The sequence below is a fragment of the Psittacula echo genome (genome assembly GCF_963264785.1).
Source record: "Psittacula echo genome assembly, chromosome: 10".
Classification (NCBI taxonomy): Eukaryota; Metazoa; Chordata; class Aves; order Psittaciformes; family Psittacidae; genus Psittacula; species Psittacula echo.
In genome coordinates, this window is record NC_137741.1 from 12,314,492 (window position 1) to 12,330,881 (window position 16,390).

General features: G+C 38.8%; 1 protein-coding gene across 1 annotated transcript in view; it reads left to right on the plus strand.

Moving 5' to 3' along the window:
• Positions 1-16,390, plus strand: part of PDE8A (phosphodiesterase 8A) — a gene marked incomplete at its 5' end in the record, with an annotated part of 120,139 nt that overhangs the window by 87,767 nt on the left and 15,982 nt on the right. Inside the window, 11 exons of the mRNA XM_080626786.1 lie at positions 1,207-1,397; positions 2,411-2,467; positions 4,149-4,206; positions 5,456-5,544; positions 5,785-5,863; positions 6,688-6,825; positions 12,518-12,606; positions 13,834-13,885; positions 13,986-14,028; positions 14,997-15,074; positions 16,282-16,352. Of these exons, the coding sequence (XP_080482912.1) occupies positions 1,207-1,397; positions 2,411-2,467; positions 4,149-4,206; positions 5,456-5,544; positions 5,785-5,863; positions 6,688-6,825; positions 12,518-12,606; positions 13,834-13,885; positions 13,986-14,028; positions 14,997-15,074; positions 16,282-16,352 (945 nt within the window). The remainder of the gene's footprint in view (positions 1-1,206; positions 1,398-2,410; positions 2,468-4,148; positions 4,207-5,455; positions 5,545-5,784; positions 5,864-6,687; positions 6,826-12,517; positions 12,607-13,833; positions 13,886-13,985; positions 14,029-14,996; positions 15,075-16,281; positions 16,353-16,390) is intronic.

The window sequence follows — 16,390 nt, forward strand, 5'->3', positions numbered from 1 at the left end:
CCAAAGTGTAACCAGCACTAGAATTCCTAAAATCACCCAGAAGATAAAAAGCAGTGGTATGAGTTACACATGTTCCATGTTATTGTCTGACCAAAGCATATATCTAAGTGTGGTTTGATGAAATTACTGGAGATTGGTGTCTTGGGACAATAGACCAAATGCTGGTTTAGTTATTCATCTTTCCCAAAGGGCTGCGTACATCAAGTCATCCACAAAATCAAGACTAACATGCGTTTGTAGTCTGTCATTCTGTGTATTTTTTTCAGGCAAAATAAGTTTTCTTCTACAAAATACTATCTTGATGCAAAGCACAGTCACATTAGAGAGAATCTTCCTTAGCAGACTTCATGTTTATCTTCTGTGCCCTATTCAATCCTAGAAATTGAAATTTTAGAAAGAATTGGGCCTTATCATACTTAGAATATGTAGGCATTGTATTGATTTTTAAAAGGCTCAGAGAGATTAATGTTAGTGGCAATTCCACAGCAAGTTAGAACAGAGCAAATACTGTCTCATAGATTTGACCTCCAGTTCTGGATTTCAACAATGGTAATCTCCTTCTGTAATATAAATCCCATGCTGAGCTTTGCATAGGAGTCACATGGGGACGTACTCCATGTACAGAGGTTCTGCTGATGATTTCAGTCTTCCATGAGTTCATCTTGACCAGCCTGTCTGTAGTTTCCAGGAACCCTGCAGAGTGGGCTGCACCCAGTACTTTGGGAAACCAGAATGAGGTGAAAAGCAAAGCACATTTTTCACCATGCCATTGAAGTACCATTAAATATTAATTCATACAAGGTGACCCATGTCATTCTTTTTCTGGAATATGATCCTGGCAAGAAAAAGAAAACTCGCTGTTATTTCATGTAACCTGTCTGAAACATAAGCATCTGGTACTGACTGATTGTACAAGTTCTTTTTCTAGCTGATGATGGGAGAGCCACTTCCCGAACTTGTTCATCCCATGTTGAAATAAATGACTCTGGCAGACTGTTTTATCCATTTGAAACACATCTACACACACACAATTATAAAAAGCAGTAGTCTGTAGAAAGCAATTCTATTAAAAACAATTCTGTTAAAAACAATGGACTGAGTCTTGGAAGTGGCTTTAAAAAATGTGTTAAGAACAGGCAAAAGTCACAGAATCTACTGTATGTGTGAGACTTGTTTGTAATGATTCACTGTCTACCTTTAACCCAGGTACTTTTAGTGTTTGCTGAAGACGATGACCAGAGTAATGGGTTCCGTTGGGCATGTGAGAAAGCTGGATTTCGATGTAGTATTGCCAGGACACCCGAGTCTGCACTAGAATGTTTTCTTGATAAACACCATGACATTATCATTATTGACCATAGACATTCCAGATACTTTGATGCAGAAGCATTATGCAGGTAAGCGCCATTTCAGTATAATAGTTAACACATCTTCAAAGATTTTTTTGTTTTATATGACCTCTTTATAAAATCTATCAGACATGCATATTTTTTATAATTAACTGGGTTTTTGTTGGTTCCCCCCCCAGTACCTGATTCCTTGCTTGCACATTAAATTAGCTGCAAAGATACCATGTACGACCAACCAATTTAACAAATACATTCATTTCATTAATGTTCTATATTTTTTGAAATGCCATTTGCTGTGGAGTAACTGCAGATACAAATAGACAATGTTTTGCGTGCATGTTTCCATACCTACAACATTTGAAAATCTGTTATTAAGAGTGAAGTTTCAAAGTGATTCCAAAAATACTTTTAGAAACTGCTGCAAAATATGAGGAAAGGGGAAGAGGATTTGCCTTTCTGAGTCTCTCTACAGAGGTTTGACAAGCAGCAGTGCCTCGCTTCAGTGACTTTCCAGTGAAATATCCCTTGGGAATGTGTCTAGACTGAATAACAGTCTCTGGGGTGGAGCTGGTGGGGTCAGATCATGTACCCTGTGTGAGTGTGGTGGGTTCAGGGCACCGGGACAAAGGCTCTTCTTGCTAAACTAAAGTAACAAGATAAGAGCATCATCAGGGGAAGACTAGGTATCAGTGCTGTTCCCCTTGTTACATTTTTACTATTCTGTCCCATAATAAAGTAAAATGTTCCTTGTATGAGTGAGGCCAAGTCCTTCAAGTGAGTCCATTATTTGCCTTTTCAGAGGGGAGAATCTTTGCTATTCCCCTACCGAGAGTATTTGAAGTTGAGATTAATCTGCATTCTCTGTGTCTTTTTTCATGGAGTCTCTGATACTGGTGAATTTTCTTAGTGGTTTGGCCGGGTTGGGATTTGATTTTTTTGTTTTGATGTTAAACTACTTAAAAGAGAAATTTTAGGAAAAGTTCTGTGTGAAGGTTCTATAAAGTCATGTTTTCTGAAATGTGAATGTAAACAATGCTAAATTATTTGCTTTTTATTTAAAGGTCTATCAGAACAACGAAACCCTCAGAAAATACAGTCATTATTGGTGTAGTACAAAGGTAAATACTTGTATCTTTACTTTCCCTTACTTCCATGTGTGAGCAGCAAAATTCCAAACAACCTGTGCAACATCATGTAGAGAACTGTGAAGTGACTCATAGATCTGTGTTTTGAACCTTTCTTGATCCGTCCTTCAGTCTGATTAATCTTGCCACAACCAGGGGATCTGCTAAGTTATGAAAAAAGACACAAACCAATTTGGTCAGTACAAAGTAGCATCCTACCATAGAAGTTTTTAAAGTAAAATAGATTCTATTATGATATCTTAGTAAAGCAGTGCATACGCTTTTTCCTCCTTCTCCATCTGAAAATATAGTTTATATATCATAAAATGATGTAAACACCAGCGCAATATATTTATTATGAAATCAATAGAAGATAATTTCCCTGAATTGGGGAATGTCCATTTCTCAGAAAACTTTCTGAGTTGTTGAAATTTCCCATTAAAAATCCTATTTTTAGAAATCCACCATGATCTCTAGCGAACAAAAGACCCTAATTAAACTTTTCAAGAGATTCCATTGTGAATATCACCTTCAGTTTTTGTATCAGGAAGACTGACTATAGAAACCATTGCTTCTACAGTCAGAATTGTCTCTCATTGGACTAACACAAAAGAAAAGAGGAAAAAAGAAGTAAAAGACAAACAGTAACTCAAGAGCTGCTTCATGTACATCAGAAAGGCAGAAACCTGTGGTTCTTTGGCCAGCAGTTTCTTTCAAAAGTGAGGAGAGCTTGGAAGCTGGGCTTGCTGACTCAATTAGGAAGTTGCTCAAAAGGGATTTTTCCCTGCAATTCATTTTTGTCTTTACAAAATGTTCACATTGTGCATTGGGACAAGATAATAGCCCCCTTTGGTGATACTATCTCAGAAGCTGGAGTTCTCAGACATTTTAGATGTGTCTAGTATCCCAGTCTAGTGGAAGCTCCAGAAGTCAGTTTGCCTTTCACTGGGACTGAGTTGACTGTGTCAAGTTCCCATGTGCTGAACACAAGCATTCTTGAGTTACCATTTAGGATTCCACACAGAGAACTTTCACACGTTTCCTTTCTTGCTGCAAGAGCCATATTTCTGGAAAAGCCTGCCACTTAGCTAATGGCATATGGAGGGGCTTCTCGCTCACTTTCCTGCAGTTCAGTTCATTGGTTCTTTTTTTATTTGTTCCCCCCTTGCCCCACAGAATGCCTGTTTTCTTTCTTTGTGCTTCTGGGAGGCAGCATTACCAGATAACGGGCATGAGGAATGGGGAGATTTTTCTGACAGCTGCTCCTCTCTCTCTGCTTAATCTTGGGTAAACCTTGTACTTCAGCAGGCGTTTTCTTCACTCATAAGAAACAAATGCACAGAAAACAAAAAGAAGAGGTGCCATAAGATACAAAATGTCGCCTATAAATAAAAGCTATTGTACCATCTGCTAAACCTGGCCAGCTTCCATCTGCTCATTTATGGAAACTTAACATAATGGCCTTTCTTCCAGATTCCAGACATACATTCACATATGTTGGGGTGTCTTTTAACAGTTAACCCACAAAACATATGTTTTATTCATAGATCCTGCAAGGATCTAGCCATATTAGCCTTCAGTGTGACATCTGGGTACTAGTGTGTCAATGGCTTGTGAAATTGGGTCTCAGCTGATTACAGAAATAATCTCTAACTTTATAATCCTTCTTTAAAAGGCATGCTGATCGAGAAGAGTCATCAATATTGCCCCTCATCTCTGCTGGCTTCTCAAGGGTATGTATAGGTTACACTCCGCCAGGTGCCCTGACATTTCAAAATTAACATGCAAGAAACTATCCAGAAGTTTGGCTGTCAGTGATAGTTTGTGTCAGTAATCCAACCTGTAAATCTTGTTCGTGCTACTCATTCTTATATACATCCCAATTCTGAACTATTATACACCAGTAGAATTAGAATAATGCTAAGTAGGTGGACATAAGTGGTGCTGAGACTTTTCCTCATACATTTATTTCAGAGTAAGTGTATGATGCTTTGCTTGAAAGGTTGACATGGACAAAATTGACTAGTGACTGTAGCAAAGCAGGAGAGCAGCTTGCACTAAATGTGCTGTGGGAAATTTCTTTATCAAATGCCAATTCCCATCTGTAAACAGGCTTTAGACACTGTGAAGTGCTATTGTCTATTGTTTGGAGGCACCTGAAAAGTGTTACATTGAATCTGTGCCTTGGCAACTATTCCAGTTAAACAGACAAAGTGCTTATTAGTGTGTCAGTTAAGTGGATTCTTCATTGCATTGGGTTGACAATGGAATAAAAACGTGCACAATTTACAGTGTGATTCAGAGTATTTGGTTGCATGGTCACCAGATTTTTTGCTATCCGCATCACAGTCCATTTGCACCTATTTGCTTATTTGAAGTAAGGTCCTAATAACTACCTGAAAAGAACTGTGGCAATTTAGCATGAACAAGATTTAACATTCAGGCTCATGCCTGGTAAATATGAGATGTTTTAAAAAAACATCAGAGATACTGAGGTCACTGTTATCCAAGACCACAAATGAATAATTGTATCCAATGGCAGGTGTATTTGCCAAGAAGTTTTACTTTTCTTCTATGTATACAATTTGGGTGTTAGCAATTGGAAACTCATCATAATCACATGTTTGGATGACCTTAGACCCAATATAATCTTTTCATTGTTATTTTAAAAGCAGCATTGAAAGCATATAACTTAATTAAAAGTATGGGGGTTTTATATGCTGATCCTGCTGATAACCAAAAAGAATAAACAGATTGGTTGAACCTCATTGCCGTGAGGATCTGTCACCTTTTCAAAATGCAGTAACCTGAAGAATTTTGCTAGTCCCCCCAAATAATCTTCTCACATTGCTTGTGTTACAGCATGTTAATTTTTGGTTTACCTACTCCTTTTAATTTTTTACCAAGCAAAAGAAAACAGAGCTTTATATCCTTGAGTATGGAAATGTGTATTCATGAAATATCTCAACCTTTTATTTGCAGCGATATGTGGAAAATTCTAGCAGGATGGCCTGTTACAATGAGTTGATTCAGCTGGAATTTGGACAGGTGCAGGCACAATTCAAACTAAGGTAATTTTTACCAAAAAAAGATCAACAAAAAAAAAAGCCAATTCAGCCACATCCTTAAAAAAGTATTTATTTTACTGTACTGTAATTGTTTGTAGAATGTCAGTTAACTGAAGAAAACACATTAGTCATTACAGTGTTGAAGTACAACTTCATTAGGTATGGAGCTGCAATACCTTATTGTCATACACAATAAGAATTATGTGGATTAAATTTAATCTTTTTTTTTTTTTTTCTCTCCAGGGCATGTAATTCATTATTTGCAGCATTAGAGAAAAGTCAAGAAGCCATTGAGATCACCAGTGAAGATCATGTAGTACAGGTTTGTTCCTGATATTTTTACAAGTACAGAAAATCACTTTGTGGACTCTATTTTATTTCATCTGTAATTACATTTACTCTTTCTTACAGTACAAGAATCTAACCTAACTTAATGGGTCTGAAACAAGTGGATTGAATTTAGTTGTAGAGTAGAATTTTCTCCATTTAGAATATCTTGCATAAATCAAGTCAGTTTTAAGGGAGACTGTTGTTTCTGAATGAACAAGGATTGACTCTATAATTTTTATTTTTTGGATGCATCCACTGGCTTGTATGCATTCTGTTCCAAAAATACTATATGTTAATTTGATGATCTTGAAAAGCAAATCTAACAGTGTTCTATTTAAATAAAGGTAGTACACCTTTCCTTAAATCTGATACTATTTAATGCATCAGAATTCTTGGGCCAATTGTTTTTGAATGTAATCCTCTCTTAGAAATGTCTTTAAAAAAGGCTTAAGAAATTGTGCTTCTGTTTGCAGTCCTGAAAAACATCATCTTCATAAGGGAGTTAGTTCCATCCCTAGCTATGAAGGCTGAAGAGTGATTTTGTTATCAGTAAAGAGCTTGGGTCTAAGCTTCTGGGAGTTATAACATAAGTAGAAATTGTACCCTCTTGACCTGAATGTTGACAATGGCACAACTTGTAGAATGGACATTCCTGGTTTGCCTCATAAAGAAAACAATGTAGGCATCTCTCTCAGGAGCAATACATGCATTTATTTCAGCCTGGGAAAGAGATCCTTTGGTTTAGCAAATAGAAAAAAGGGAGCTCTGCTGTGCTTTGAGTATTTTGATAAATGGGGTTTTGTTTTTATTTCACAGTACGTCAATCCGGCTTTTGAAACAATGATGGGCTATCAAATAGGTGAACTAATAGAAAAGCAATTAACAGAAGTGCCTATAAATGAAAAAAAAGCTGATTTCCTAGAAACTATTAATTCCTGCATAAAGATAGGAAAGGTGAGTAATGCCATTGTATCATTTATCATTTGCTACGTTTTGCCTGCAAAAGTTGTTATTGTCCGGGGATGACACATGATGTAACTTAAAGCTTCATAGACATGTGAAGATTGGCTGAGAAAGTTGGGGCTGTTCAGCCTGGAGAAGAGAAGGCTGCGTGGAGACCTCATAGCAGCCTTCCAGTATCTGAAGAGGGGCTATAGGGATACTGGGGAGGGGCTATTCATTAGGTAGCGTTGTGATGGGACAAGGGGTAACGGGTTAAAACTTAAACAGGGGAAGTTTAGATTGGATATAAGGAGAAAGTTCTTTACTGTAAAGGTGGTGAGGCACTGGAATGGGTTGCCCAGGGAGGTTGTGAATGCTCCATCCCTGGCAGTGTTTAAGGCCAGGTTGGACAGAGCCTTGGGTGCCATGGTTTAGTGTGAGGTGTCCCTGCCCATGGCAGGGGGGTTAGAACTAGATGATCTTAAGGTCCTTTCCAACCCTAACTATTCTATGATTCTATGTAGCATTTGCAGCTTTCTTACTCAAAGAAGAAGAGGAAATAAAATTGCTCATTTTTTAAGGGCTTCTTTATCTTTTCTTGCTTGGAAGAGGTACATGTTATATGAAAACAAGTGACGTGCTGTGTTTCTTTATAATATATGCTCTATGTAGCAAAAGGTGTGGGAATGCCAAAGAGAAACAAGATGGATGCATGTTATCCAGTGTGATGTAAATGAGAAAAGAACCATATTGAAGTATTTCAGCATGAAATGCGGAAGCTGATTTGCAAATTCAGAACATAAAAATATCATGACAGTCATTTGCAATATCGCTTGAGAGTGATAGGCAGTGTCAGCTGGCAGCTGCCAATATCTTTTATTCTCTAATGACATGGGAGCTGTCCCACAGATTTCCATTAGAAATGTTTGTTGCACCAAGGAAGTGCATGGGAAAGTGCAGCTGGCTTTAAGGGAGGTCATTACAGAGAGACATTACTGTTTGCCTGATCACACCATGATGTTCCTTTGGGGCTGTTGCAACTGTAGTGTGAAGATCCATCTAGAAGCTTTCATTTGCATTTTGACAATGAGGTGTAAATGCTTCTGATGTCATTGAACATACCATAGTACCTTATAGGAAGATCATGGATGTTACACAAATAGATTTGGGAACCAGTATGTTTGTTAGATGCATCATGGTCCATGCTCAGTCCTGAGCCAGGATAGCTAGTTGGGTCATACTGACTGTTGTCTGCAGGGAAGCAGCATGTTGTTGGCACAGAGCAGGGAGTATCTAGGCTGTGATGCAAAAGCACCAATGCAAAGTTCAGGCTACTGCCATGAGCATTCAGCAGTAAAAGCTGCACTCAATGGGTGCAGATTGCATGTGCATTTCAATGAGAATGTGTTGCTCTTTTCTACATGTATTGGCCTTTTGGAAGAGATCTGAGCAATAGACAATAGCTTTGATTATGTTTATGGTACTTCACACCTCTGTTGCCTGACTGAAATTGTTTCAGTAAATGTATGTAATACAAAAGTGATGTTAGGAGGGAGTATTTATGAAGTTATAATTTGAACACATTAGATGTGTCAGGCTTTAAATCTGCAACAGCAATTCTCAAGATATGAAGTGAACAAATTTTTAATATTTTAATGTGCTTTAATATTTTAGTGTCTTTAATAATATAAATATATTTTATTCTATGAATGATAGAAATCTAACCCTAATCCATCTTCTTCCTTGCACTTACTTTACTCTTGGCTCTAGAACTTCCAGCTCTGAGGGCTAATGAAATACTACTTATTGAAACCAGTCTGTCAGGAACAGCTTAACCTGGTTTAGGTGGATATATTCTATTTACATGGTTTTTGTATTTCCCTTTGGAAGATTTTATGGCAGTCTATGTAGCCTCACATTTACATGTTAATAGAAAAATGAATTGCAAATTAAATTATTACAGGAAGTATTTATGAGTGGAGGTTAACTGTGCAGAGCAACCTTTGAAATGCTGCAGCTTTTTGAAGGTCCTTTAGTTTGAAATCATTTGTGCCCAGATGTTACAGCATTTTCAGAGGTGCCTAACTTGTCCTTGAATCATTCTGACATGGTCTGTTTGTTGTTTTCAGGCTTGTGATCTCTATATCCTGATTTTAAAAGACTGCTTCTCTTTAAATACGCTGTATTCTAGCTACTGTATGTTGTAGCATACCAAAAAGCCAACTGTCTACTCCTGTGATATCTCCTGTCAACAGGTTTGGCTTTTCTGTTTTAAACAAACATGGTAATATAACAAAAATAATAGAAAGCAAGAATTTTTGATCTTCAGAAAAACGTAAGCTGTATAAAATCTACCTCTAGTCTTTAAATGGAATTTAGGAAGATAGATAAACTCTTGCAGCATCTCCCCTCTTGTGCTGACAAACAGCACTGTGAAGAAGTTCAGTATATCCAAACAAAAGTTCATCGGCATCATCCACAAAAATTGTTACTTGTATGGTACATAGGGATTCTTGGATCAGGATGTTGTTTCTCTTAGCAAATAAACCCCAACTCTTGAAGTTTATTTTTTTGTTACTACAGCTGGCTGTAATTTACAAGAAGCCAGCATTATTGAAAGGCATTTTCATCTATACATAGGCAGTTAAAAAACAAGTTGTACTTCATTCTTCTGTTTCATGATTCAATGACATCCATTAATTAAGATGAAATGTGCATTTCTGACTAGAATTCTTGCTGCCTCTGTTCTCTGCAGTTTGACACAAAGCTCTTTATCTTACTTTTGCTTTTTCTGAAGTGAGATGTATAGCTATCAATATATCAGACCATTCCTCTTGCTCCTTGGGAATTATTTGCAAGAGAGCTACCTTTACAGAGGGTATGGGAGAGAAATCATGCTGTATGATAAAGGGTCTGGGGCAATTCCTCCCTAACTCAGCTTTACTTTCTGTGAGATTGTGTTCATTTTGTTTTGCTCTGTTTTCTACAAATAGCTTGCTGAACTTTGCTGTCTAGTGCAAGAAGCCCCAGTCTAAAAGGAGGACTGAACCAGGGGATTACTCACTATGCATGTAGGAGTCCTCAGTGGATAAATGCATGCCATGGCCTTCTTAATGAAGTTTGAAACCTCAGTGTTGATTCACTCTATAAAAGATTAAACATTTTTTTTACTGAATATGGTTTTTGCTATGCATTCAGTCCCAGCACGCCAGGCTATGCAGAAATGACTGATCACTGTACCGTGTGGCTGTAATATAGGCATAACGATGAGCTTGACTGACAGCACATCTTGTGAAGTAGCTCTTCTCTGTTGGATCGCTGACAGAGGCTCTGCGAGGAGCATATGGTGTTCTTAAAATATGTTAAGTAACGTCCCTGGGAGAGCTTTACCTACCAGCAGGAGTTTGGCTTGGACCTCCTATTTCTCAGAATTCTGCTGACCTTTTTCCTCACACATTTCTTTCAACAGTTTCACATGTTTTAGAAATTCACAAGTTGAAAAATCGATCTGTTGACTAGGAAGAACACATTAGTGAATAACCTGTCTTGGAAAGGATGCGCTTTCAATGTGGGAATTATCCAATCTGCACCTTATGACTTCATCCCTTTGTGTAACCCAGGTTCATTATTTGGGTTAGAGATTGATTACTCATCTCTGCTTCATCCTGGTTGTTAGGAAACTATTGATATGCATACTTTCAATTATGAGAGCATTGAATTTTTTGATGCTTTCATTATCTTCATTTGTATTCCTCATGCAACTCACAGAAGAAGATACTGTGCTCACTTTCACAATTTGTTATGCACAGTTCTTTCCTCCAACAGATCTTCAGAAAAGCCTTTCATATGTTTTTCTGCACAGCCTGTCACCTTGCTGCTCTCTCTGGGCTGGAGTCTTTATTTGCTGGCTCCATCGACATAAATGCAAAACTGTTCTCTCTGTACCTATGCTCTGGCCTGAGATCTGTCAGTTTAACATAAATATGTATTATGTGCCTCATGAAGGTATTTTCACATACGTTTAAGATCTGATCTACAGTCTGCTGAATTCAACTGAATATGTGATATGGAATCAATTATTTATTAATCACTTGGTATTTATTAGATGCCCAGATCAAAATATGCATCTGTTAAAAAAGAACATCGCTATTCTAGGGATGGAAATGTGTGAGCAGGTTTGTAAATTTTGTCAGCTGCCAGGTTACAAAAAGCGGCTCTGTTGGAAGTTTACTCGGCCCATGCACTGCTCTCAGAAATGAAACAGGGAGAACCGTAGTTCCCAAATTTTGCTTTCCCTGAGTTTTCCTAAGTAACGCTGTGAGGAGGCAGCTCCAGTCCAGGCACCACAGGCAAGGGGATACCCAGGGAGGTCCATCAGTGCTGTAGTATGTCTTTGCTGTGGTATTTGTAGCACAGTGTGAGAAGCACCAGCAGTGCAGAGGGGGAATTCGGAGGGAGCAGCAGGTAAGGGGCCCATGCCCTGGCATGTGCTGAAGCTACCTTTAGCCATGTCTGCATTCATCGACATGGGAGCTTTCCTACTGCACAGCATAACTGTGGGCTCTGCTGCGGGGAGGTGGTTTGGGCTTGGTATTGGACCATAGTGGTGCCTTCTGGATTTAAAATCTCTAAATAACAAAAGTGATTGTTGTTACAGTATTTCATTTTAAAGCATGTCTTAAACAGAGGAGAAGGGACATTCCCTAACTCTCACTGAGTGAAAATGAGGCTCTGCACTAGAAAGGAATGTCTCGTTTGCAGAGGAAAAAAGAATTCTCACTGCAAAATGAAAAATTCCTTTCCACACTGTGTTTTTTCCTCATTTATGAATATTATCAAATAACAATGATACAGGCAGTGACAATCTGATACTTCAAAATCTGATTCTTCTTAAATGTGATCCTGAAACCAGAGTGCTTTTAGAGGAGAGACGGGATATGAGAGGCAGAATCCAGGAGTTATTCTACTAGACTGTATTTTGCTTTAAAAAAACCAGGATAAATCTCTGACACTTTTTGAGACTGACATGACAGTGTGGAAAGTAAATGTGCTAGGATAGCAAAATGCTTTTAGTCACAGATACGTTTAATGTTAACCACTGATAAGACTTCCCAGCTGTTAAGGAGAGATGGTGCCATCTAGAAGTGAAGGCAGACAGGTTGGCATTATGGTTTCTCACTGACCTTCCTGTGCTGGGAGAAGTCATCATGGTCAAGGAGAAAGGCAGGTTAGCATAGCAGTCCCAGCCATGTAGTGTGTGGTCCTGGAGCAGAGCAGTGGGGTGCCCCACACTGTTAGAGCCTGCATGCATGCCTGGAGGCTCTGGGGAAATCTTGCTTCAGGTAGGGGCTGGTCCGAGCTCTTGCTCTTGCAGGGGTTGCCAGGTCTCACCCAGTGACACCCGCACCCCTTCCCACTGAGGTAGGACTGGGAAGAAAATACATGGTTCTGATTCCCACAGCACCTGAGGTTCAGCTGTTGTTATCAGGGCACTCACAGGCTGCCTCTCCAGAAGTTCTCCAACCATTGACAGCAGCATAGTGACCTACAGGTTAGTTACGGGGAGAAATTCAAGGGTGAGGACAGTTAAATGCAGTCCTGACTGGTTTTGCATTGTAAGACAGCTTTCAATGAAAAAAGGCATGAAGCTACAGCTTCTCTTCCTGTTTTATCTGAACTTTCATTCATTTGAATTCCTTTTCAGGAATGGCAAGGAATGTACTATGCGAAAAAGAAAAACGGAGATAGCATACAACAAAATGTGAAGATACTACCTGTCATTGGACAGGGAGGGTGAGTATGAAAGCTAAAGCCATGATCTAGGCTCAGTTTAGAGTTCACTTGCTTTCAGCAGACAATAGGGTTACTGTTACTAAGTATAAAGGAAACTTATGCAAAGAAAGGTGCCTCAGACGTCTGTGTTTAATTTCTTGAGGCAAAATCAACTTTACATGCTGTGTGCAGGGAAAGCAAAATTCTAATTCTCCCCAAAAAGGAGCCAAAGATCCAGATGTGCTCACTTGTGACTCTGACTCATCTAATATTCCATGAAGTGCAAGTGTACCCTCTCTTTTCTGTGCCCTGTGTTGGGACCACCAGAACCTATGTCCTGTTGCACTGTGTACACTCCATGCTCATCTACGCATGGCTATTGCTGAGTGTCTTTATGTGGAGAGGTCACTCTGTGCTTTGATCCTGGTCAAAATTCAAGCATGTCCTGAATTTTTGTATTTTTGTCCAACTTGGAGCACACGGGTATAGATTAGTTATTTGTACATTTATGATGAGTCCTTCTGCACTATATTGGAAAACAAAGTGGATCAGACTGCATGCAGCAGTAGTTTCAAAGCCCTTTGAGGCAGCTTGAATGTTAATTAAAGTCACAGCACATTATCTTCTGGAGACAATCATTTAGAAAGGTGTGTCTTCATGAAGGAAAGGCCAAATGCAGCTTCTTCATCCAGTTACTTCCTAAAAAGAAAAGCGGTTTGAGTTGATTTCATCCCTGAAAGTAATTCATCTTCTCTACTCCCCATCAATGGAGTGAAAACATATTTTCATCTTAAGATGCCAAACTTCTAAGACCAATATATCTTGCATACATTGCTTCTTATGGAACAATCTAAACCCATTTAAATCTGGTTTAGAAAGTGTCCCGGTAATCCAGGGTGTGGTTTTCAGTTTGATTGCTCTATCCCTAAATCCTATATAAGGTTTTGGTTGCTGGACTGCACTATTGCATGTTTTGCGTTTATATCATACTTAAAATATCCTACTGTAGCCCAGAAGGAGCTGGAGCGGTGGGAGGAGAAAGAGGAGGAGATAATCTTTGCAAAAGATGCTTCCATTTTGTATTCCCTGTCACATGCAGAACTGCAGGGCTTTTCTGTTCCCAGCTGAGCGTTCTTGCAAGGACAGGATTTGCCCTATGTTAATTTGTTGCTCTTACCCATTTGGTGTATCAGGGTGAATTAGAGCTGAGGTTTGGATGGGAATTAACACACTGTTTTTTGCCTACAGAAAGATTAGACACTATGTGTCAATTAGTAGACTGTGCAATGACAACAATAAGGTAAGTGAAAATAGTACTATGCTTGCTTTAGCTTGAGCCCTAAATATTACAAAATAATGGGAAAGTTCTGACTAACTGGATTTCTCATACTGAATTGTAGGCGGAGAAGACATGTGAATGTATTCAGGCTGAATCTCAGACAGGTATGACACATCTCTCCTGTCCTAATAACCGGAGAACGTACCTGAGGAAAGAATAAAAGCCCATTGTTAGTGATCTGATGGAAAACCACGTTTGCACAAGACAGTCTGAACAGTGTTATTTAGCTGGGAATCCAGCTCAGAAGGCAGGAAAATAAATACAAGCCTTCTGTATCTGCCTCATTTGTTTTAGAAGTGATATAAAGGAACCCACCCTTGAAAACACAGTAATACCAAGTTGATATTGTGGTATTTCTGGATCCACATTTGTGTCCACCTGAGAAGTGTCACATTTCACTTGTAGGTAGTGGATCCCTGTGACAAAATTAGAAATAAGAAGAATGCCGTCAAGTCACTGTGTTGCCGTGGCTGGTCTATAGCTAGTAGCATGTATGTTTGCATTGCTTTTAACTGGGCTGTGGGGTATTTGCACATGGGTGGAAATGAGGATGACCAACACTGCCATTCACCTTTATACCACATATCAACACTTTAATTAAGGAATCCTTGGCATCTGTGCTGCAGATACCTGTTAATTGTAGCCTTGGTAGTACAGGTTGTATCTGTTGGAGTTCATAAGGGACCTAAAATTGCTTATTTTGCTAGCATGTGGTCTGCTTTGGTCCACCAGTTCTTTGTGGCAGTTGTTCCTTGAGTGAACTCAGGTGTGCTGCACGAGTTGTATTCACAACTACAATTGTGTCACAGTGTCAAAAGAGGAACTTTTCCTTCTACGTTGTTAGATCCCTTCTGCAAAAACACTTAGGCATGTTCTGCCAGAGCATGACTGGGTTCATGACAGTGTAATTGGACAGGAGTTTAAAAAGGAGCTTTCACGGGCTCTCATCTGCTGAAGCATTGTGGTAACTGTCACTCAGCTGCTATCAGGCTTTCTCTGAGTTTCAGTTCCTTTAACATATATCTTAGGCACAACTTAATGTCACTCATTGTACAGTATCATTTCTCCACAGATATTCAGACTTGCAGACAAAAGGACATGAGGAAAGGATCACTAGATGTCAGATCCACAACATCACGAGGGAGTGATGGTATGTTAAACAAGTAGATTTTACCAATTTCCCAATATATGTACAGATTTTTATCTGCATACATACATACACATATGAATACAGGTCTGTAAGTGTATATATATGCATACACAAACAGGAATAAAATAGCAAGTCATCAATTCATGAACAACTTCACATTTGTCAGATAGCCCCATTTTCTTCTCTTGAGCTATGTTGAGTCTTTTTTTTGAACCAGTGGAGAATGGAAGGCTATTGTCTACTATTCGGCATGGAAGACCTCATGAGATTCAACACAGCTACTTTCAAGTACAAGTGTCAAAATCTAAGACTAAAAAATTACATTTCTTATCTCTAATCTTGATAAAAATATGAAGATAATTTTTTTTACCGATTTTGTTTTCTTTTCCCTATATTGTATTTTGCTCCATTAGATTGTCCCAAACTTGATAGATGTGTCACATATTTGAAACTGTTGCTGATACTTACATGATTTTGTTAAAGCATACATCATTACAGTCTAGGCAGCATACACTACTGAAGCATTGAAGTAGGTCTGTGTCAGTGAGAATACAATCATGCTCCAGTATAGCAAAGATAGCATTGATTCTTCTTCTTGAGAGCTGCTTAATACAAAGAGTAACAGAGACATGTCTGCATTTTATAGGTAGCAGAATGTAATTATCCAGAAAAATCCCATCTGGCCGTTTTCTTTACAGAACCAAAATTGCTAACTGATAGGAAACATTTGTTTTCCAATTTCCAGTGAATAATAGCCATGACCTCTGCCATTTTAATTTGGCATAGTTATCTTCACTTCAAAGGAGCTTCACTTATTTACCTCAGCTTGGAAGCTGACTCATTCTGACCTGTCATGTTTCATCAGGGAGCAGAATTTAACTACCTGTTATACACACACACCTGTAGTCTTTTACTGAGTTTTTAAATGAATGTTTTATTTAGTTAAAACAAAACAAACCAAAAAGCTGTACTTTTGCCAAGCTGTTACAGTTATTAGTTATATCTGATCAGGAATATCAGTGGTTCAGCAAGCATCTTGTGTGTCCCCAGCATAACAAATAAGTATATGCATTCTGCAGTAGATTGCCTCTGAAGGGCACAGCAGGGTAAGCAGTTCAGAAAATGAATACAGATTTCTTGGCTGAATCCTCCTGTCATGCCTTTTCGCTGAAATCAGGATACAAATTCTGCTTTGTTTTCCACGCAGGCAGCTCACAAAGGCGGCGCTCTTCTATGGCCAGGGTACATTCCATGACTATTGAAGCACCCATCACCAAGGTAATGTGCACTGGCACTAGCTGTTGTCAGTTATGCTG